Source organism: Scatophagus argus, chromosome 6, assembly GCF_020382885.2.
Source record: "Scatophagus argus isolate fScaArg1 chromosome 6, fScaArg1.pri, whole genome shotgun sequence".
NCBI lineage: Eukaryota > Metazoa > Chordata > Actinopteri > Scatophagidae > Scatophagus > Scatophagus argus.
Window position 1 is genome coordinate 20,033,276 of NC_058498.1, and position 23,248 is coordinate 20,056,523.

General features: G+C 41.5%; 1 protein-coding gene across 2 annotated transcripts in view; it reads right to left on the bottom strand.

Moving 5' to 3' along the window:
- The window catches only part of sh3rf1 (SH3 domain containing ring finger 1), a 29,518-nt gene extending 10,152 nt beyond the window's left edge, over window positions 1-19,366 (bottom strand). The window contains exons 1-6 of one of the 2 annotated variants that reach the window (XM_046390911.1): window positions 19,003-19,366; window positions 17,967-17,995; window positions 17,489-17,782; window positions 2,599-2,874; window positions 1,955-2,050; window positions 407-712 (exon numbers count right to left, since the gene is read on the bottom strand). In XM_046390911.1, the coding sequence (XP_046246867.1) occupies window positions 407-712; window positions 1,955-2,050; window positions 2,599-2,874; window positions 17,489-17,782; window positions 17,967-17,981 (987 nt within the window). In that variant the 5' untranslated portion in view covers window positions 17,982-17,995; window positions 19,003-19,366. Of the gene's footprint in view, window positions 1-406; window positions 713-1,954; window positions 2,051-2,598; window positions 2,875-17,488; window positions 17,996-19,002 lie in introns of both variants that reach the window. The other variant, XM_046390910.1, reaches the window with a different exon arrangement.
- Window positions 19,367-23,248: the final 3,882 nt, after the last annotated feature.

Here is a 23,248-nt window from a genome sequence, read left to right on the forward strand (position 1 = left end):
AATAAGTCTAATTGCTGACAGAGGGAGAGGGGAGCTTTTGAAAAGCAACAAACATCTTGTGAAAACAAACAGAGTTGAAGCTGGACTTGAGTTTTCAAATTGCATGTGTGGATCTTGTGTTTTAAAGTTTTGCAGTTCAATACGACTGAACAGAGCTGAGACAAATCACTGCATTACAGAATGCCACAGAGAGCATGCTAACAACAAGGGTACATAATAATGTTGTATGTTTTGAACCTTTCATTTTGTGTTAAGGGACACGTCCTTCAACGTACTGCAGTACATTGTGGAAAAAATACAAAATAACATCCAAAAAATAGCCAACTGTAGACAAAAAATTGAGTACAGCGTCTGGAAACGGGCCTGTAATGCAGCAGTTGCTCTCATTCACCCTTTTTCTTCTTACCTGTGAAGGTGCGCTGCAGGATAGCCCCCCACTGATTTCTCCAATTCGAGCAGCTGCTGTGGGGTTGCTGGAGCTGATGAGGACTGGCCCACTGATCTCCATGGAGTGGCGTTGTGGGGGAGGAGCTAGCATGGGTTTGTGGGACATGGTGAGAGAGGTGAAAGAGTGTCGCTTCTTGCTGTTCTTCTTCTCCCCTGCCCGCTGAGCACCATTGCTCTGGGGCCCAGAGGAGGCCCCCTCACCAGAGTCTCCGCTGGAGTCCGACTGCTTGTCCAACTCTATAAGCTGCCGAGCTGCCGAGTTGAACTACAAGAGAGGAAGAGAGGCAGAGGGCAGTGAAGAGAGAGTAGTAAGGTGGAAACAACAGACAGAGGGCAGGGAGTGGTGGGGCTGAGAGTATTAAAACGATCAGGAAAACTGTCACTCTCTGCAACAAAGTTGACTGTCACGGAAGACCTCTATCTTTATCTAGTCAGTAGAGATGGTGAGCATCAGAATAGGACACTAGACATCTGCAGGAGTTATGGTTCTAAGCCAGCTCTGACAGTGGATGCTTTGTGACCCCTTCAAGCAGACTATAAGGTGAAAATCAAAGGACACTAAAAGGTTTCAGTTAATCACAGGGTGTGCTCACTTGCTGTCACATGTTGCCCCAAGCAACTCCCTCTACTTAGGACATAAAAGCTGAGCATTTTAGTTCAATCCAGGAGAGAGTCTGTGTTAGCACACCAAGTCAGACATGTAGAATTAAGAAAAAAAAGACCAGGTGAGGAACCTTATCCACATTCAATTCAAGACCTCCTTTAACAGCAGTTGTAGTGTTGTATATAAGCAATTGAAAAGGCAACAAAAGCTCCTAAGGCAATGAAAAATCAATGACCTACATATTCAGTCATTGTGCACAACCGCAAGAACACTGCATTTACAGCTGCATTATGAAACCCCACCATGATGGAATAGTACCTAGTTATAGGACAACAAAATAATATATTCTGCTACAGTGACTCCTGCTGTGCAAAGACAAAGCAATGCATAGCTTTAGACATGGTCTGCATTCTGTTTTAGCAAAACCCTCAGTGTATAAATATATGAATATAAAAAAGGATATACACATGAAAGGAATAAAGAAAACTGTCACAGCTTTTGAATAAGTCCCCTCCTTTAGCCGACACAATTCAATTCAATCTTTTTTGCATATTTGTAATATTCAACAGAACAACAAAATGCACACTGCCAATCAACAGTTTTTAAACAAAAATGGAATTATTTTTAAAAGACAAAGATTTTTTATTCTGCTTTTATTCTGTCTGGAGTATACCTAAATCTTTTAAATGAGACCTGTCAAGCTCAGAGAAGGAGAAACTGTGACTGTGTCTAAATCTAAGACATGTTGTTATTCTATAAAACATATGAGCATTTCAGAAGGAAGGGAGATATCACTCTTTTTTAGGCTGTATAAAGAATAAAGACTATGTTCAAAGGATCTTGGTACTTGGCACTTCATGGGTCTACACTAATGATTGGAGTCAATTTAGCTAGCATTCTTACCTCAACATATGAGATGGGAAAAATTCCAATTTTATCTCCCAGCATTCCCTCTGCCCAGTTTTCATCCACTCTGCGGATCACAGTCAGGATATCATCCTGAAATTCACAACAGAAAGGGGCACTGCATGAGGAAGAACCAAATTAAGTATGCAGCTAACTAAGAGTTTTTCTCATCCTCAAGGAACAAGTGCTGAACAGAAATAATGGGGTAGGGATAATGCTTTATTAAAGGGGACAAGACCAAAAGCAAAAAAACACTGGGGTCCAAGGCATTCTGTTTGGAAAACTACTTAGTAAGCTTGTTTCTGTTTTTGCTCATGTGGCATACAAACAACTGATGACAGAATACAAAAACATCAAAGTATGACCCAAACAGCTGGACAGACATAACCACTCAATTACTGTAGTTAAGCCATGCCCCGCTCTGTATGGCATTCATTCTGTCCAGCTTAATTACAGTTGTTCATCAAGAAGTCTGGCTCAAAATATAAACCATTTCTCTGGGCGTTTCAGTTAACAGCCCTTTACATTCTCACACATGCATAACTTGAGAAAATGAATGCTTAGGGGACAGAGTGTGACTGTAATGAGAGCTATTTTTGTTTCACTACGGTGGCCACATGGATGAACTGAGCATGTCTCACCTTAGAGAAGGGCAGACAGTCCTTGTCTGCCTCCTTGTCTTTGAGCTCAAAGTCATAGAGAGCCTTGCACTGAGGTGGTGGCTGAGGCAGCGGCTTGATGACCTGGACAAAGTTAGTGGGGAAGAAGCCATGAACTCCACCCATTTCCCCGTGGTACCAGTTCTCGTCCACTTGCCGGCGCAGGATGATAATGTCACCCTTGTTGAACTTGAGGTCTCCTTGTTCCTTGCCATCATAGTTGTAGAGCGCTTTGGCACAAGGCAGCTGTGGTACACCCTAAAAATCGAGATTGAAAGTAAGATGAACAGTGTATCCCTATTCTATAATACCTATTTCTTCTAACCCGTCATCAGTGTGTAGGATTCACATTGAAAATGGGACAAAAGAAGTGTGTTTGATATGCATATTAAATACGTTTGTGAAGGACTAATGGAGCTGTTCACAGCTCTTTAAAATGCAGTGGTGAAAAGATAGCTCTGAGAAAACAAAATAAATAATAATTCCAACAGTGAACAAATATAAAGAGTGAATCTCTGAAAGCATCACAACCTTGGAAAAAGATTCTGCTGTCCTGTTGTGAAGTTAGTTCACGCTTAGCTGTAGGATTCATACAAAACTAACCACCAGTCGAAGGCACATTTTTCAGGTAGGAAACAGAGCAGCGCTACAGAACAGTGAAATGAGAAATATTCAAGCTCAGCAATCAATACAAAGGACATCAGTTTTCAGTGTTCACAGTCAGTCTTGCTATTCTGGCAAGAAATCAGGCCTTTTGTGGAATTAAGTTTTTATGTTTTTTGGAGGTGACAAACAAAAAAGGTACAGAAATCTGTGAAAATAGGTTTTTATAAAGACAGTCAACAGCCCTGTTTGTTCCTTGATTGCGAAAAGGTCTATGCTGTCTGTTCACAGTTTAAGTGTGATGAGCCTGGCTGCTTGCAACTATCTGACGAACGCCTTCAGAGGGCCCAGGGCTCTGTCCCTTTATCTTGCAGAGGAAGGTTTTATATCTCGGCCTGCTAGCCTCAAGTCCTGAAAGGCCCATTCAGGGAATGACAATCTGGGGAAAGAGGGACAGCGAGTAGGGGGGCATAGCAGGATAGAGAATCATCAATGTGCTCCATTCAGGGTGGGTGCCCATGAGGAAGGCTTCAGTCCAAAGCAACCACCTACCATTTATCCCACTGTTGCTCCACATCTTTTGCAGTGATCAGAATCACAAATACTCCTAACTGACTGGGTCTCAACTCTGAAATTCAGGAGTTGACAATGAATATAGACAGTGATAAGAAAAATAGCCAGAACTTAGACAGATAGTGACAGGATGAGAAAGTGAACCAGAGAGAGAGGGGTTAAAGCAGAGTTTGGAGCAGGCTCTGCAGTCTTGTTAAAGGCTAATGAACCGTTTAAAGGCTCAGAGGAGAATAAAAGTACAGAATGAGCCGTGATGGTGAGCCAGGGTGACATTACCCTGCTGCAGAGAATCACACAGCCTAAAGCACAGAGCCAATTGGTCTCTGGCTCTGCTAGTCCAGCCTGTGGGGAGGGAGAAGTGGGAGGAGGGGTACTGCAGCCCCCTTGCACATTGCACTGGAACTGGGCCTCCTTTCAGGGGAAAACAGGGCTTTTGAGCCCACCCAGGCCTGGCAGGGAGTTTCGTGATGAAAATGCAAATGAAGGTAGAAGCTCTGCCATTTTTGTTGCAAATGACAGATCAGGTTCAAGCTACACAAAGCCAGTGGGATCTAATTACATGGTAAATATGAAATGCTTGTCCCCTTGAAACTGTGAAGTTTGTAAGCACTTGTTTTCAGACTGAGGCCAAGACTTAATAAAACCTGCAGTAGCAGCACAATGTCCAAAGTCAGCATTGTTATGTAATTGCTTTTGCACATGGTAAAATTGATTGCACTCATAAAAAGGTGTTGGCAAATAAAGCTTTGCATGAACTAAACACTGTATTAAAACAATACAACTTTATATTAGCGAGAATGGCTGAATGAGTCTGGTGGGAATTAAACATTTACCTCCTGGTTTTTACTTATTTATTTAAGAAATGGTGTTTTCTCCTGACTACAGTTTTGCACTGGACAACACAGACCAAACTTGCTTCTGACAGGGTAATATGTTTTGGTCCCTCTCCCTATTTCTCAGTTGGTTTTTGATCTTTCTGTCCTGGCCTCATAAAAGAGGTACATTTTCATGTTTCCCTCACCTTAACATAGTAAGAGGGAGAGAGAGAGAAAAAAAAGAGACTGACTACAGGGCCCTCTGGATGTAAGAGGTGTGGGTGTGCAGTGCAGAGCAAAACTGGGTGATGGCTGGGGGGTTTAATATCCGGTTTGTGTCCATGGAGACAGCGCTGTTCTGTCTGCAGTGGACCTGCATAAAGGAGAACCATCAGTCCTGACCAAACATCCTCTCTGGAGAAGAGAGAGGACTAACCTTCAAACAGAAATGAAAAAAAAGTGCTGCTACCACATAATTGCAGTTAAAAAAAAATTCATCTCAGGCTGATAGGAACACAAACACTTGTATCATGTAAACACAATCATGCATATAGCCGCTCTTTTCCTTTATCACTTTTAAACCCTTCCCAGGTGCAGGGGAAAACTGCATGAGAGTACATCTATGTATGAATCTCTTTCTCAACTATTCCTCTGCAATTCTCAACAACTGCGGTGAAGAACAACCCACTTAGACCCTATAGGTAACCAAAACACAAACTGCAGACCACAAGAGGATTGTGGTTCTTCATTTTGAGGACCAAAACATTGCCTGATTATATGAAGAAATACATATTGTCCCTTTAATTTTTCACATCTGCATAATAACAATAAAAATACCACAACATGCAATATCTTCCATCCAGTATCCCAAAATGTTTACATGTGAACTATTGACATGAGAGATGATGAATAGTAAAACATATTATAAGTTAAAATTAATGTTTTGAAGATTTAATGGGTCATTACCCTATATCAGCTGGATAAATACTAAATGAGACACAAGAGTTAATTAAGAAGGCTTCATCAGGCAGCTGCTTTCATAACCTCCTCACACTACACTTTTGACTTGTTAAAATTGTAATTATCGGAACAAAAACCTAGGAGTCATTTGATTTTAGCTGAAACATCCACCCTTAAAAATCAAACTAAACTTGCTTTAAACAACAACCTGGGCTGGGCAAGTCTACACTTTTATTTTATTTGCTACTGCAGCATTAAAAATAGGACAGTGAACAGACTGAAATGTTTCTTCACTTATGTGCAACCATACATTGAGTACTGAAGACGGGGAGATGGGGCCAGGTCTCAATTTTTCTTGAGACAAAACCACAACAAGCATGCAAGAGAACACATGCCTCCTCTTACATGAGATTAAGTAACTTTAGTGGGGACAGAAAAGTCCCAGTAAAACACAAGCAGTCAAAGTACATCTGGATTCTCTGAAAACGCTCAGTACATTGGAAAGTGTTAGCACTCATTATCCTTTGGGGGGGGGGTGACTGGATTGAGTTCAGTACAGTTTTTTTTACTTGCATTGGAGAACAATGCTAGTGCTACCAGAGATTAGGCCCACTGTGCGGGGCATCAGCTGGTGTGTGCAATTACTCCTGTACTGCAGATAATGCAATTAGACCTGTGTGCTAAAGGGCTTTGGCTGTTATAGTGTTCTCTTCCACAGCACTGGATTATAACTGAATTACCCAATTGCTCTGCTCTACAGCACAGCCAAATGTCAACAACCAGTGAGAGGACAGGCATATAAAAACACAATGCATGCACACTTGTAGTGGAGGTAAGACTTGGTCAAATGGGAATAATTACACCAACAGCTAGCCTTTGTGAAATATTTTACAGAAAAACAAATCTACTGCTACAGTTTCAACATACTGTTGAACTGCTACACATTAAGACAACCAAATAGTTCAACTAAATCACATGAATCTGTTATGTATTTACATCCCACTTGTCTTTACAGGGTTAACGTCATAGTTACAGGTAACTTTTGCTCTGTCAGCAGTTCAAGGGTTGTGTGTAACCACAGTAGACAGAAACCTTTACCCCTTCGGTGTACGTGTCAGACATGACTCCACTCCCATATGGGTATCTCCAGGAGCTCTGCAGGGGGTGGGGAATCAGCATGGGGTAGTACTGCCAAAACACAGTGCTGTGTGTGGTTGGGCCTGTGTCTGTCTCTCTGTCTGGTCTGCTCTTCTACACACACTTACCGGCCAAGACATGTCAGACATTCTAGCAGTAGGAGCAGGAGGAGCATCTGTCATACTGACCAGGTGGTCATCGGATATTTGTTCATTACCAAGTGGCTGTTGGCTGAAGATCTTGCCACCTACATTGTGGCAAATGTACTGACACATGATGGGAGTTAGAAATTCTGAAGACATGGGCCATCTTGATTCCATTAGAGTTGCATTAGTGTAAATTGATTCCTAATGGCCTTTTTAATGACCACTATAGGAAAGGCTTCTTTCACTTCCTCCACAACACTGTCTAAAAAAAGAGAGCTGGACAAAAGGCAGTGATCTCAAGCTTAGGAAAACCAGTTGCCAAAAAGAGGGCATTATTAAACAAAACTAACCAAGCAAGCTATTGGGTGAGTGATCACATACACAACATCAGAGCAGAGGTGTTTTAATATTTTTTTTAATTTTATAAGTTTTCATGTATTTCATCAGTTTCTGTAACAGCTGCTTGTCTACTTAAATGCCATGGACAGATTTGTTGGCTTAATATATTGAGAATAAGCTTGTTAAAATACTACAGATTTTTGTGTTTATTGTATATCTTGGATATACTTGTTGGGCAAGACAGCAGTGGTGAATGAGAGCTGAACAACTCTGCTTTTTCTCTTGGATCGCTGATTTTGAAAGTAACCCATCAGACTGGGGGCGTATCTGTCACGTCCAAAAAGCATAAACATGGAGAACGCTAGGAATGACCGAATCAAGGATAAAAAAATAAATAAATAATATATAAATGGAACAGCAAACTTTCATTCTGTGATATTCAAATAACCCTGTCATACAGGAATGCTTACATGAGCAGCTCTTGTCACAGCAGAACCATAACACAGCTTACTCATCTGGAGCTGTTGTCGCTCTCTCTCCTCTCAGTCTGAGACAAAAGAAAAACTTCCATTCTCTGGTTTCTATGGAAATTTTTACACAGGAGCTACACAGAAGCACAGTATTTATGTGTCTCTTGACTGTGACTCTTATGTGAAATAGGAATTCAGAGTGCAACCAATGTCCATCCTGAGGGTGCAGTGATGGGGCTCTGAGCAGTGATGAAGTTATTGGCATATCATGTGAAAATAGTCTGAGATACTGGGAAATGTACTTCTTTGGCTTTCTTGTCATGATTTGATGAGAAGAACAACAGTCTCATGTCAGTGCACCACAGAACGATGGAGTATTTCCAATAATCATCTGGTCCTATTTAAGCCACTGCAGGAAATTTTGTAAATGAAAAAAAGTATTGTATTCTGGCAATACTGGACTTGCAAGAATTATGCATCAGTGTGATGAATTACTTTATTTGCCAGATACTGATTTTGCTGGCAAAAAAAAAAAATCTACTTTTCCATTTCCATTATCAAGCAGAAATCAAAATCAGCAAATTTAAAGACATACCATAGCACACAAAGTTTTAAACATAATTTAAACACACACTACCCTAGTGTAGCGCGAATCATTTATCTACTCGACTGCAATTTGTAAGGAGGGAAACAGGCAATAAACCGATCAAGTTTCCCAAGAGCTTTACCCCGAGACAACTTGCTGTGCTTCTTTGTTTCCCTCACTACATTGCAAATGAGGTCCCACACATTAGTCTAGAGGCACGAAAACACTCAAGAGCAGCGTGGAGGCCAGATGGATGCTTGGATCACATGTGAGAAGAACAGGAAGTGTTCAAAAGCCCTCAAAACTGTCCTCCTGTTCCTCTTGATGTCCTTCCATGTTCCTAGGTCATCTCTGAATTGCCTAAAACTAAGAGGGGCAATTTCCTCTGCTCTCATGAGTTCCAGCGACATACAGTTTTAATGCCACCTCACATGTCTAACCTGGGGATTATGGGAATCTGGATGAGAGACTACCCCAACTTCAAGAAGAATGGCTTTGATCACAAGACTACCCTGCGCAAACTACACTGAGATTTCTGTCTTACAGTGGTGATGAGGTAGAGGGGTCTATAAAAACATTCAACACATGAATATACAATCGAGACATTTCTGAACTGAGTGCACTAAGTAAGCTATAGATTAGTCATCAGAACGAAAGCATTTCAGTGGGAAGGGAGTATGGATTTGTGGGAAAGCACATGTACTGTAGAGCTGTCACACATGTGGTTTTTATGAAGCTCTTGTGTCTTTGGGTGTATGTGTAGGCTCTACTGTCAAAATGTAACTGCATGAAACCACTTGCACATGAACTGCCACATCTCTTTGTGTAGCCTAATATGTAAAGGCTGTTGTTTTTACCTGGCTGGCCTCAGATGAGGGGTAAAGACCGGCTCTGGGTGGCCCTGGGATCACCCAGTCTGCTTGTCTGACTAAAAACTGAAGGAACACAACCCTTTAAGTCTGTGCCAATTCATACACTGGGCTTAACAACTGCTCTCACAGGAACCCACTCACATTTCAGAGCAGACACAGAGAGCAAGGAAGCTAGCAAACTAGAAAGAGAAGCGGGAGAGAAAACAGCGTGAGATCAAAAGACTGAGGAGGAAAATGAGGCAGAGGAAGCAAGGTTTACTTTCCTGAACATATAATATGGTTCTGTGACATAGAAACATAGACATTTGATAAGTAGCCCTAACTACTCTTGTAAGGAAGATAAACTGGGACAGGCAAGAACTGAGGTCCACATGATGGGCCACCAATGACAGTCAGATGATGAACAAACCTATTTTGAAGTTCAACAGTCCAGATCAAGAAATGAGTCAAATGCAAAATGAGCAAGATTATACAACCTCCGACCATAATGCCAAACTACTCAATCACACTGGACTGCAGAGAAGTTAATGCCGCCTCCCACAGTTGCCATGCTAACACTTCTGTGCACTACCAGAGGTATTAGCTGAATAAGCCCCACAATAATCAGGGTAAAAAGAAAATATTCTTTCAAAAGACAATGACTGTTAACACAGGTATCTAATAACCTAAATTAGCAGCAAGAGAGGAGCTGCATATAGTAGAAAGTTAGCTTCTATCCAAGCTACAGAGGGATTTGTTCTCAAATGTCACAGTATCTGTGTATTGAGTACCAGTCAATATGAGCTGAATACTAAGCATTTCCTCACATTACTCTCCACTGTGCTGGTGAAAGCATGCAGTGTCTGTAGCCTTTTGTTCCTCTTAGTCATTCAGGGTGAGCCACCTGCTCTGCTCTGCTGAGGCTGACTTCAATTTACGCAGGGAGTTGCAACTCAAACGGGAAATCTGACAAGGAACTGGACAACTACCTTCCTGTAGTTAGTGAATCTTAAATAAAACTTGCTATGCTATCTCTCAGTTATCTTTGTTAAATGTCTGTTACTCATAAGCCTGTTTATCTCTCAATTGTTCAGTGTTGCATGTCAGACTAGTGGGCAACCGAAGAAAATTTGCTTGCATTGGCTGGTATTTGTACGCCTCTACAGTGGACAAACAACGGCAGGATATTGACACAGGACTGGCAAAAAGCCACGGCATAAACACTGCATCTGTTCTCTGACTCAAGAAGCAGCACAGCACTGACAATTTTTCACTTTCTTAGGAAAGTGTGTGAGTAAGTTTGTCCATTGCACCCTTGACTCAACCCAGATGTAGCATGTAGCTGTTAGGTTTCCTTTATGTCCACTGAATGCTGAGTCAGGCCTTGCGTACTGGAGAGAGAGTGGAGGAGCAATGAAGAGCAAATCAAAAGAGCTCAGAGTCTGGGGCCCTCACAAGTTTCTTGCTTTGCTGCAAAGGTTTGCTTGATGGTTAGTCCTTTAACAGGGCTATATGATTACATCAGTCACTCCATTTAGTAGTTTGTGTCAGCACTGCTCAGACATCAGTGAGGCTTTTGCTTGCACAGTTCAGATTTTCCTTTACAGTAAGAAACGTAATGTATATTTTCAGCACTGTCAGCATGAAAGACAGAGTTAGTAAGGAATCTTTGCTTTCCATGGATATCTTGGTGTTGTTTGGTCATGGCCACATTAACCATTTGAGGCAAACACATGTGCATGGCTCATAAGAGTACAGATGTTTGACGAGCAGACTGTTCTGCTGGCACAGACTCACATTACATAAATCCAGGTTGCTGTGGTTACTCAGCCCACAGTGATACCATAAAACACTGGGCAGAAAGGAGAGGCAGATGCTGGTGCCTACAAAACTAATCAGGATGTCCATATACATGGGAGCTAATAGCATATCCTTGACATGATCAGAGCGAAGACAATACCTTTCTACCATGGAGAACAGAAATACAGACAGCATGGCTCAAACCTGCACTGACATTTCAACACAGTGTTGTCACAGACGTGTTTGTGTACTCACTACACACCTGTATTTTTGTGGGTGTGCACTGTATAAGGGCCCTCACAGATCTAAAATCAGTCTGTGACTCATTTAAACAAACATTGCTCTGGCTTGATCAGGTCAAACTCACAGCAGGCAAGGTTTGTGTTTGTGTAAAACAACTTGGTTCAAAGAACATTCGCCTATAATCAGAACAGTTATGATGGGATACAAGTGTGAATGTATGTCTACGGTCAGTGCTTGCTGTGGGATGTGTGCGCAGCAGACAGCATATTATTCAGTTCAAGTCCACTTATATAATTAACTCCACACTGTCAGCACAACATTTCAGTAGTAGTACTGGGCTCTCAAGATTAGTGCCATTTTACAACAAAATAAAACACAGAGATTATTCATTTTTTTACCAGCTGCATTAGGGCTGCATGAGATAGCTTAAAACTTAACAGGATAAAATTAAGTTTTATTAAAGTTTTAATTTCAATCAATATCTATAATTATAGCTAGTTTTGAATTATCTACAATGCTCTTCAATGAAGACCAGGAGAAAAAAGGCTGAAATTAAATTGCAAATGTGTTGTGTCTATTTGCCTAAATTTTACCTTTCTAATTGACTTATTCATATTATTGCTGATAATAATACAACCCAAGACACTGTGCTTGATTATGAAACGACTAAAAGCCAGCGCTAACATTACTTACCAAGCCATGCTTAAAACACTGCAGTTAGCACTGTGCTGACCTGTCCTTTTTTATTATCAATTTCCTCACCATCTGCACCATTTATTCACTCAGCCCTCTTTCTGTTATTGTCACATGTCCATGGTGCAACCAAACAATACAACAATTGCTTCAAATTAAAGTATGGAGCATTTCATCCTCTCGACTTGGTACTGAATAGCTAGTGTCTTCTCACAGCTGGGACAAAGATGTCACTCAGGGGACAAACGCAAATTAACTGCACCTCTGGGCCTCAAAGAAAAACAGGAAACTTCTCAGCACAGAGCACAACAGCAAACACAGGCAGTTTACAAAAGAAAGACCAAAGATCTGAGGAAATCATTTAAAATATTTGATAGAATAATTTTCTTCCCCACCTCAGAATGAGATCTGGACCGCACATCTCCCATGCAGCAGCAAGGTGAGTCAGAGGCTGCTGCTGCGGTCTAAAGATACAGACCCTGTAATAGTTCTTGAGTCAAAGGTCAAACAACTGAAAACGAAACTCCCAGCGAATCATGATTCTGCCTTAGGGATGGGAACTGAACACTTAACATGCCAGCAGTCAAATAGCCCATGGATGACCAACCCTGGCCCACCAATCACAACACAGGGTGAGAGGTCAAACTGCTCTGTTAAGGCCAGGCAGGTATTAAGGCCAGTTTGGGAATAAGAGAGGTGCGCAATGGGACACATGTTGTCAAACAGCTGACAAAACAGTCGAAAGAAAAAATTCCACTGAAAATGTTTGTGAAACAATTTGGTGTCAACACAACACTCAACCAAGACAGCAGCTGACATAAAATTACTGGATAAAATGCAGTTTTACTGGATGTGAAAGGACCACACTCAAACAGGTTAGTATAAAAACTACTGAAAATAGCTGGTTCATTTTTCTCTGGGAACACTGTCCACTGGACCACATGTTAAAAAAGTACTACAGAAAGCCTTTCAGTGGTGCCCACAGGTGTGACAGGGCAGTGGTCACGGATGCTTCCCTTACCATTGTCATGGTGACAGACTTGGCAGGAGATGAGATATGGACAGAAGAAGCAGGGGGTTGTGGGCCAAAGGCAAATGTGGCATTTTTTGTTAGGGGACCACCCAGAATTTACTGGAAATAACAACAAACATTAACACATTGTTAGCAAAACCTACACAATGAGGTTAATGTGATCATCAGTTCAACGAGGGTGCGAGAGAGTCCACCCTGTCCAGAAAATGAAGCCAGATGCCCAACACTTTGGAAGAATAAGAAAAGATATCTTGCAAGAAGATACAGCTGCTATAGGTAAGTCTGCTCTAGGGGGCACTCACACTCACTGCAAGTATGCTTATCAACACAACTCCAGACTGTATGCATATGACAGACACAAGCCTCTACCATCCTTTCAAATCACCACATTTGAGTCAAAGAACAGCACTGCATGTCTAACAGCAAAAAAGTACACATAAATACGTGTTGCCACTTCAAGAGGGTTTAGTGAAGAAGGTGAACGTGAGCTGGCAAGTGGGACGAGACCAGGCAAGCCCAGTGTTTAGAGGCTAAACAGTGACGTTCAACCACTCATGGCATTCCTCAGAGACACACTCACACACCAACGAAAAACATCCTCTGTCTGGGAAAAAAGGTTAAAAGCAGACAGAGCAAAACAAGTCAACTCTTTCCTCTGTGTCTGGCAAAGAAAAAAAAGAAAGACAAAGACGGGCATACACCCTTCGTCAGGGGAGCAGTGTTACACTACAATGAGGCGGCCACGGCTGCACCTTAATCATGTGATTAGGTCTTTTGAACTTCTCTTTGGGTATTATGTAAACCCATAAACGGAGGACAGTAATTTCCCACAGAATAACTGGCCACTAGCTGGAGTGAAGACATCCAAAAGCTCCTTTCACGCCAATCACAGTGATCATGATATTTAATGTCATCTTGCTTCTGTTTCCAAACTTCACATAAACTTACTGACTGAGAGAACTGCATTATGTGAACAAACCAGCCGAATTCTGTAGGTATTCTCCAGATATCTCTCCTCTTGCCTAATGGATGATTGGATGTACGGGATGGGTGGCAGAGGAAATAGAGAATAAATTTGCAACCTTCTTGGTTACACATGATTATGTTCTACTTAAAGTGGTGAGAAAATCTCTCATTATCTATGTGCTTTCTGGATAGTTTAGGTAATGACACAGTCAGAAACCCCTCATTTAAAAATATAATTTACAATCTAGCACTGAAAAACTGCACTCGTCAAAAAGAAACAAACTGAGTTAAGGTGTATTACGCAAGTGTGTCAAAACACTTAGTGGCAACCAGAGACACAGATACACAGACTGCTTCACTAAATAACAAGTGTTTTGTTTTCTCAGAACGAGAGTCAGCAGTCAGCTGTAAGAGGAGAACGGGGAGCAGTGTCGACTCACTGTCTAATAAACGCTAATCTCATTAGAACTTTAACAGGCTCCAGTCTGGATTTAAACAGCAAGGAGGGAGGAAGTACACAGCAAAATATGGAAAAAATACAGGTGGCTCAAAATCCCCAACACACACACTGTCCAGAAGGTCACAGCTACTCGTAGACCTTCATGGGAAATACAGAGGAGGCAAGAGAAACGTGTGAGTGTGTTGAAAGAGTAGGAATGAATAGACCAAAGCCCTCTTGAAAAATTCCCACTGGAAAGCAAGTAAGTATGTGTTTGCCAGTATGTGGGCAGCGTGAGGGTGTAATGACGGGGTTCTATCACACAGGCAGAGGTCAGCCAACCGGCCAAGAGGAAAGGCTTCAACAACAATATGATGTCATCAAAGAGAGCCAGTGTGACTCATCGACCTCAGACAAGGGAGGTGCACAGGAATTTTAATGAGATACCTCTACATAAGGAACCTATAAACAACATTCTTTTTTGCTAAAGAAATAAATCAACTACAAAGAGATAGGACAAAATGCACCACAACTGGTATTTTTATAATATAAATGGGGGAAACTGGAGAAAATTACAATGCCCTGGGGGTAACAGGACATTAGACAATGTCCTTCAGTCAGCAGCAAATAAAATAACATTAAAAGGCAGTGGATTTGATGACAATGAGATATAACAGCAGGTGGGGGGGCATCAAACATTAAGAGGCCTGTGAAAGAAAGAAAAAAAGTTTTCATTACCAAAGAGGAGACAATGACCTAATTACATCCTCAAGAGCTAAGGAAAGAATAGTGTCTCATCATCTAAACACAGAGACAGACACACACACACATCCAATAGGTTGAGTGAAGTTATTCTTGCTAATTAAAGCCTTATTTCATCAGCATGTATCAGAACTCTAAATGTAACCCAAACTGTGGCTAATGCACACTATAGCTTTATGACAAAGGTGGAAATTATCATAAAAGAAGCTATATTTTGAGTCTGCAGAAGTAATGGCTCAACTCTCCAGAGAACCATAATGATAACTGAAAACATCCACAGAGATCCTTCTCTAATTCTTCTTCCCCCTCCCTGGTTGGCTCCGACCCCTGACTGCCATGACTCCTGAACCCTGACCTTTGACTTCCAGACAGCTCCGATGGCTTTACTTGCTCTCACACACAAATACCACTGAGCTATCTGTCCTCAATCTGTGTGAACAAAATACTGCGTTATATGAGTCAACAAGGCCAACAGGAAGACAAAACATCCATGTAACGGAGCACCACGGAGGTGTGTCATCAATTGACTATGAAGGGCCAGACAACCACAGCACTACATTTAAGACTATATTTCTCTCATCAAAGAAATGCCATGGCAGAGTGTCAAACAACTGTTGCAACCCTGAAGATAGTAAGAGGAGGGGCAGAAAGCTGACTGTGCAAGGTTACACACCAAACATTTGCCCCTTTTGGTCGCGACACCTTCACTTAACACTCATCAACTTCCGTTACTGGTGGCTTTCCAGTGACCACTATTGGTCACTCTACACGTGTCGGTCAGTCAGTAAGATCAGAGGGGACCCGAAACAAAACCCTGTTGTGCATCTGTCAGGCAGTCCCCACTGCCCTCCCCTCCTGGCTTTTCTCTGGCCATTTAAGAATCAGAGGCTTGAACGGGGGCACTGCACCAGATGAGCTGCTTTAAGCCTGGAGATACCACAAAAATCAGGGGACAGACGACGAACAATAAAGAAGTGGGACTGAAGGCGTCACCCAGGGGCAGTGAAGCGCTCAGTCCCCATGGAGCGCTGACCAGAGATCAGACTGGGCAATCAGCAAGAGCTTTGATCTCTACCGTTTATGTTCTAAAAACATTACACCTCCACAGCTATGTCTTTTCTTGTCCATTGTCATCAGCAGAATGCCTTAGAGTAGACTTGAGAGGCGTTATTAGTTCATTCTACAAAATAGCTAGAAATGCAAGGAAAATAGGAAAGGGCCCTTGAATACACTTCACAATTATATACAGTCTTTGATACCCTGTGTGCATGGGGGAGGACTGTACCTTTCATTCCTACGCTGAGGCATTATAATCAACTGTCAATCTTAAAAACATGAAATAATGTGGTAGTTTCAAATGTCCCCCTCTTTAAGTCCAACAAACGGGCTTTTCAGAATCGAGGGAAATTCCACAATGCACAAACAGTTTTGAAATGAGCATGTATCCTCTGAAGTGATACTACTGTATGGCAAATGAGGCGGGTCACCCGGTAGCGATTTTGAGTAAGGTCTCTGATCTTCATACCTGCATGGCTAGTCAGATACATTATCACAACTTTGGCATTCCAATGATTCTACACAGGACCTCGACATCTTTTCATCTCAACTACCCTCCCTAAGTGGAGACCAGAGCTGCTCAAAGTGGGGCCCACACCTTTTCCACATTTTTTGTCCTCTAGCATTTTTTGAAAGCAGGTATTCAACATGCAACAATTTTAAAGCAATATTAAAGTATATTTACCGCAAGTATTAAGAATCAAATAGGCTGGGCAACTCAAAGAAAGTGGAACGTTGCACACAAGTGTGATTTTGAGCTCTATAATTGATTCATAAAAGCAATAATATATTGGGCATTGAGTATTGACTATGTGTTTTCACACCATTAGAACAAAAACACATGAAAATCAACCCATGTTTCCCTGGGTGTACAGGAGCTTACAGAAAGATACATACCAGACAGTATTTTACTATTCCCATGTTTCAGAAGCTCATCTCTCTGATCTGTTGAAATAAAACTCCTGAAACACAGACTCCGGACATTTCGCATTCTTCTGCTTCTTTAACTAAACTTTATACTCATAAGAAAAACTACATCAAGAATTTCAAGCGCAACAAAGACTTTGGCATACTGCACTGTCAGCAACTGAGAAAGAGCTGAGAAGCATTCCTAGGGGAAAAGCGCAGCTGCAGTCGGCACAGAGCAGAATCATTTGCTGGATCAACTGTTAACTGGTCTCAATCACTGCCATTAGTAATGTTGGGCTGCTGGTCAACTGGCTGGCTTTTGGATCACCATGATAACAGTTAATCCGCAGCAAAGATTAGAGAGCCAGCAATGCAACATGCTGCTTTTAATCCACACAGATTTTCTCTGCTTTGTTTCTGTTTGACCCTAACAATAGGAAACACAGATTTGTGCTTACTGATCCATGATCAGTCACTGTGAGTATACTAACCCGGACAAGGGTGCTCTTAGCCTGAGCTCGCTGGGGCTGTGCTCCTGGGGTGCCCTGGTCCCTGGTTCCACTGCTGTGTGCTCTGGCTATGGCTCCAGATGTACCATTTGTGCAGACTCCTGCCCCAGGACCAGCCCTTCGAGGTCTCTGCTTGATGCCATCCAACAGGCGCACAAGAAGAATGTTGCTGGGAAGTTCATCCACGGCACACTCCACCAACGTCCGGCACTCCGGGCAGCGCAGCTCTCCACGTGAACCTAGAATGCCTTGGAGGCATCGGCGGCAAAAGGTGTGCTGACAGGGAAGAACCTTTGCTGAGGCATCCAGTCGCTCCAGACAAACAGGGCACTCAAGCAAATCCAACAATACTGACTCGTCCATTTTCTGTGTGTTCTGCCACTACTTCAGCAGAAAAAACATGATGCTGATAAGATTTTTGTTTGGAAGCAGGAAGAGTACTGTCACGTCACTCCCATACCTCGGCTGTGGCCATGGCATCTGCATCAACTACAAGACAGGGTCAAGACATGCAAATTAACCAACTGTACACACAAGAAATAGGTCAGATTCTGCATACAGCAGACACCACATATGACTGAAACTGTGCAGCGTTGCTTCATTTGTTGAGAATGAGAAAATGTACATTTTTACATTTCAGTTGCCACACTGAAAAACTGACACGTTCACAACACATTTAATGTTCATGTTCAAGTGATGTGATAAGCTGACGATACTGGTGAAACACAAAGCTACTATGCCATTGTCTGTCACTAGTTTAACGCATGCAGGATCGAAGGATAATTTAATCTAATTTAGTTAACATTGGGTAGTTACACCTATAACCTGTAATCTAGGATCCTTTGAACCTTGGAATATTTGCACCGTAAACACGCCATGACTGCGACGAAAAAAGAAAAAGCTACAGCGACGGTGCAGGAGCGACAGACACTGATTTCTCTTTAAGGAGCGAAAACATGGAAAGAAATGGTCAAGAACATTATCAACACACTTTCAAGACTAATAAAAAATATTGACGTTAAAACCAAATCAGGCGGATGTAATCGTGTAAAGTAGTCTTGCAAATGCTGACATCACAAGAACACATTTAATGATAAACTGATATATTTGAAGCCTCTACGATAGGGTGCAATAGTGTGACATTACTCCGGGAAAATGTCAATATTACGTAACACCTAACAGCATGAAAAACGTGTACTAATGCTTATGGGACTTTTTATGTCAATAGTAGTAAGCGCAATGGCGTTGTCTCAGTGAAGCGGCAAATAAAGCAGTCAAGTGAGACTTTAAAACTACAAAAGTAGCGTTAAGTTCGCTAGCTGGGATCGCTCGCTAGCGAAGGGCTACTTTAATGTTGCCACACTTTTAAGTAACTGACATTTCTAAGTTTTTACAGCATCCGTACTAGAAAAAATGTTATCTTCGACTTCTCAGACGAAAGCCATCTATCTATAACACATAAAAATAATTCATCCACTAACTACAATTCAGCTTACCTCTTCCAAAACAGGACTCCTCCTCTTGTTTCCCCGTATCTCACAATTTTTGCTTTCTTGCTAATGTTACTAGTTAGCAGGCTACCTGGAATATACTAGCCACTTGTCTGGACTATTGGCCAAATACAACTCCAAGATATGTGTCCTTTAGAGGCGTATAATGTATACTAAGATCATATCTCTGTCAGATACTTGAGTAAAACCTAACATGAAACGGACACAGGAAAGACAACAGAACTCCAACTGCACCGAGCGCCATGCTAGTACGCTACTTCTGCCCTGCTGCTGGAGTGGATTGTGTTGCTGGAAACAAGCGGAGAGGGGGAGGGAATGTGTGGGCTTCAAGCGCTGTCGGGAAAGGGATGAATTATGAGGGGTAAGTAGTAAGTACACACGAACGAGCCACCAAATCACCGGAACTGTAGCTTTATACATACAAACTTGTCTACAGTGTTAATAAATAGTACAACAACTGATTAAGTCTAAAAGTTTGGCAAGAAATACAATTACCGAACCGGCGAGAATATCCTGACACAGCTAGACTGGACTCTCCTGTCACTCACCGTCATTTCGTCGTAATGGAATCTAACTAAAATATGATAAGTACTTTATTTTATTATTTATATTTATGTAACATATTTACTGAAAACCAACCGTGAAGACTACCACAATGGGAAGGGGGATTTCCGAGGCCCACGAAAAGGGGCGTTATACGGGCGTGAACTGAATCGTCTAATATGTAATAATGTGTCAAAAAGCAGCATCATTCTTAGGCGCAGGAGAAAAAATAAAGTTTTTCATTTCATGATATGGCGACACTTATTGACATGTCACGCGGGTATCTGATAGCCAGCTTTCCTGGGGCACCATTTAAATGGCACAGAACTTCAATTAAGCCTAAAGCCAAATTATGGATTATTTTTTTTTCCTGTTGCGTTTCAGGAGTAGCCTATAGTCTGTTCAGGTAACCTGTGTGGACATACAGACCTGTCATGTGGACGCAATAGATACCAGTAAGTGTCCTACTTAATAGGCTTTTACTCTTATTTTTGAAATATAGCCTACCCTAATGAGAGTGAACAGGGACATCTGGTAGTTCCATTTCCCAGTATGTTATATAAGAAAGCAAGCAAATTTTCTGTAGCCTACATGTCACAACTGGGGTAGCACAAAACAGTGCGGAAGTCCCACGTACAGGATGCAATATTTTCAGTCCTGAAATTATTATCATTATGAGATAATGGTTATTCATAGCCAAGCATTAAATAATAGTGTCCTGTGTCTTTTCTTGAGGTAAAAGCAAACTGATGGACCTGTCACTGACTGATATAAAAATAGACAAAAGGGCCACAGGGAGAGGCAGAGCAGTTTTCCAAAGGCGCTGCTTTTATTACAAAAAGTGGAGTAGACCTTTGACTCCTAATAACCTTCACAACACAAGGCACAAGCACAAAACTACTTGAGGGAGAGGAGAGCGAATGAGGCACAGCCAGACAACAAAAATGTGATTTATTTTTATCTTATTCGAGGACACTGCATACTGAGCAAGTGGGAGAGATGAAGGAGAGGAAGAAAAGAGCAATAAAGAAAGAGATTTATATGGAGGTGGCTCTCTTCTGTCACATGTGATCCTATGGGAGCTGGCAAGAGCCCTCAGGTCATATTTCCTCACTGTGTGAAGAGGCAGCGAATCCGCCCCTCCACCTAAGCTGAGACAATGGCCCCTACCCTGCTTTTCTTCTTGACCCCTGTGTCTTACCACACACTCAGGTTCTGCACCAATTCCATGTTGTTTTGCAAAAAGGTTTCGGTAGACGTTGCTTGACGTTATTCAAAAAAAAGCAGCAGGGATAATTTGTAGACTTTGAAAAGGCAATGATCTCCCATACTGACTGCACCTGAGGGCAAAAACAAGATCACTGGGCGCGCACACACACACACACACACATACACTCATATGATGGAGGTGACAGCTGTGTTACTGCCTATAAATGGGGACAAGGAAAGCAGGAGAGGACATGACATGACATATGTCCCAATTTCCATGACGGGATAAACCTTGACAGAAATATTGCCCTCTCTTGTACACTCCATTACTGTAAATAGATGTTCAAGGTACTAAGTGTTGAAATGCAATGAGCATCAACGTGCAAACCATTTTTAAAAAGCAAAGTGTGGATTGCATAACTATTTTTTATAGTTTTGTTTACAAGGTGACAATACAACATAATTCACTTTTTAAAACTTTAAATCTGAAGCCAGACCAAAATCTCTAGGGCTCAATATACTACAAAGGTCGGGACACTCATGTCCAGTGATCTCCATTTGTATCACTTTGATAAGGCTTTTAGACTTACTAACTCAGCCTGAGGCAACCTGATTTCAAATTAGATTAGAGACCATTGCTGAATGTCATTGAATGCTGCCTGATAACGGTTGAGTGCATATATTTCTCTGTGGGGTGGTTTTTCCCTTCAAAAGCTGATCAAGCCAAACACAGGCCTTATGGAAAATTCAAACCAAGAATTGAATTAATTTCATTTCAAGTATAATGTCAAACTATGAAAATATCATAAGTCATATTCCAATCTGTCTTTTTGTTTTCCCTAATGGATCAGCCTAATTTTAGTGCAGTGGTCGTATCTAACAGAATTCATGAACAAAGAACCAGAGAGATCCATTGCACTCTGTTTGTACAAAGATTAAATTAAGCACATTGCTATTTATGTCTTTCTTTTCTGTTTAACCACTAGAGGCCTAAGAATTGAGTATATATACTTTGGCAAGCAAAAACCACATTTCTTAGTCAGTCAATTTAAAGATGACACCCTTATGAAACAGACATGAACATAACCAAACGTGGTACTGTACCATGATTCCACACAGAGCCTATAATGCCCTTTCCTCATCAAATCCTTCAAAGAAATCCATAAGCATTTTGCTGGAACCCCTCATGCTCTTATCATGGTATTTGAACAGACAGGTGCCTACCTCTCTGTACTGAATATGCCTCTGAACAAGTAAAATGCAAATCACTACTGAGAAATACCATCCATACATAATGCAAGTCACATAGCAGGACTTAAAACAGAATTACTTTATCTGAAAAAAACAACAAACAGACACACCACCATGCAGCTAACAATCTAAATTAAAATAAGAGTGGAAGGTCGGAACCTAAAAAGTGTATTTTGTGTGGTAAAGTTCAAATTAAATTCCACAATAAAATGAATCACTCATACCAAGTGTTAATACATGCATTTTACAATGTAACCCAGTCCATAACCCTGCCATGTTAAAAATGGCATCTAATGTGAAATTGAATTTGGATTTGCGCATTCACTATGGCATACAACACGCAACCTCAGCGTGCAAATGCATGCAGGACATTTACATCTGAATTTAATTATGCCATAATTTTAGCTCAGATAACAAAAGGCATCTTCCACTTGACAGTTTAATGTCACTAATGGCAGGTTCATGCTAAGGCTGGTGTTTGAAATCTACCAGCGTTGTCCATCAAAGCTAGTGGGCAAGATTGAAATTGAAGATTCCCTTCTTCCATTCCTGTCGCAACCTCAAAGATCGCTTCTGCGCCATGTCCCCTCCAATGCAACTATTACTATCTAAAAGTTGTAATTATGATGATTCACAGGCTCTAATCATGGCTTTACAGTGAAAAGTCACTACATGAGAATGAGGTGCTGACTGGTTTGTGCGTGATGTAATTTGATGTTTATCATACATGATAATCGCACATATATGAAGTTGACAGTTATGGACTTTCATAGAATAGTATTAAATTACTGTAGCATTAAAGTCACGAAAGGCTGCAAAGTTCCATTATTGAATTGGTTTGTTGTCATTGGAAGGATGCTACAATCAATTACTCAACTCAAAGGAAACGCATCCTCTGTCCTGTCACACTAAATCACACATGGTGTTAGAACTCTGGAGGCTCTTGTTATATTATTCCACAGGGATCACAACTACAAATAAATCTTGTGGGCTGACAGAAGGGCGAGTGGTCTGTTGAGGGGCTGTGGATGAAAATAGTCTTGTGTACTCACCGGCGGCACAACAGTGTGGTAACCCGTGAAAAGCTGAATGATTTTCTTGTAGACTTTTAATAGAGCAGCTTTTATAATGTGAGACAGCTAATTTACAAGGACTGATGCACCCACATCCATACCTTCCAGTCTACATGGTAGAGGGGTAGAAAGAAACTGAAAACAAAGTCCCCATA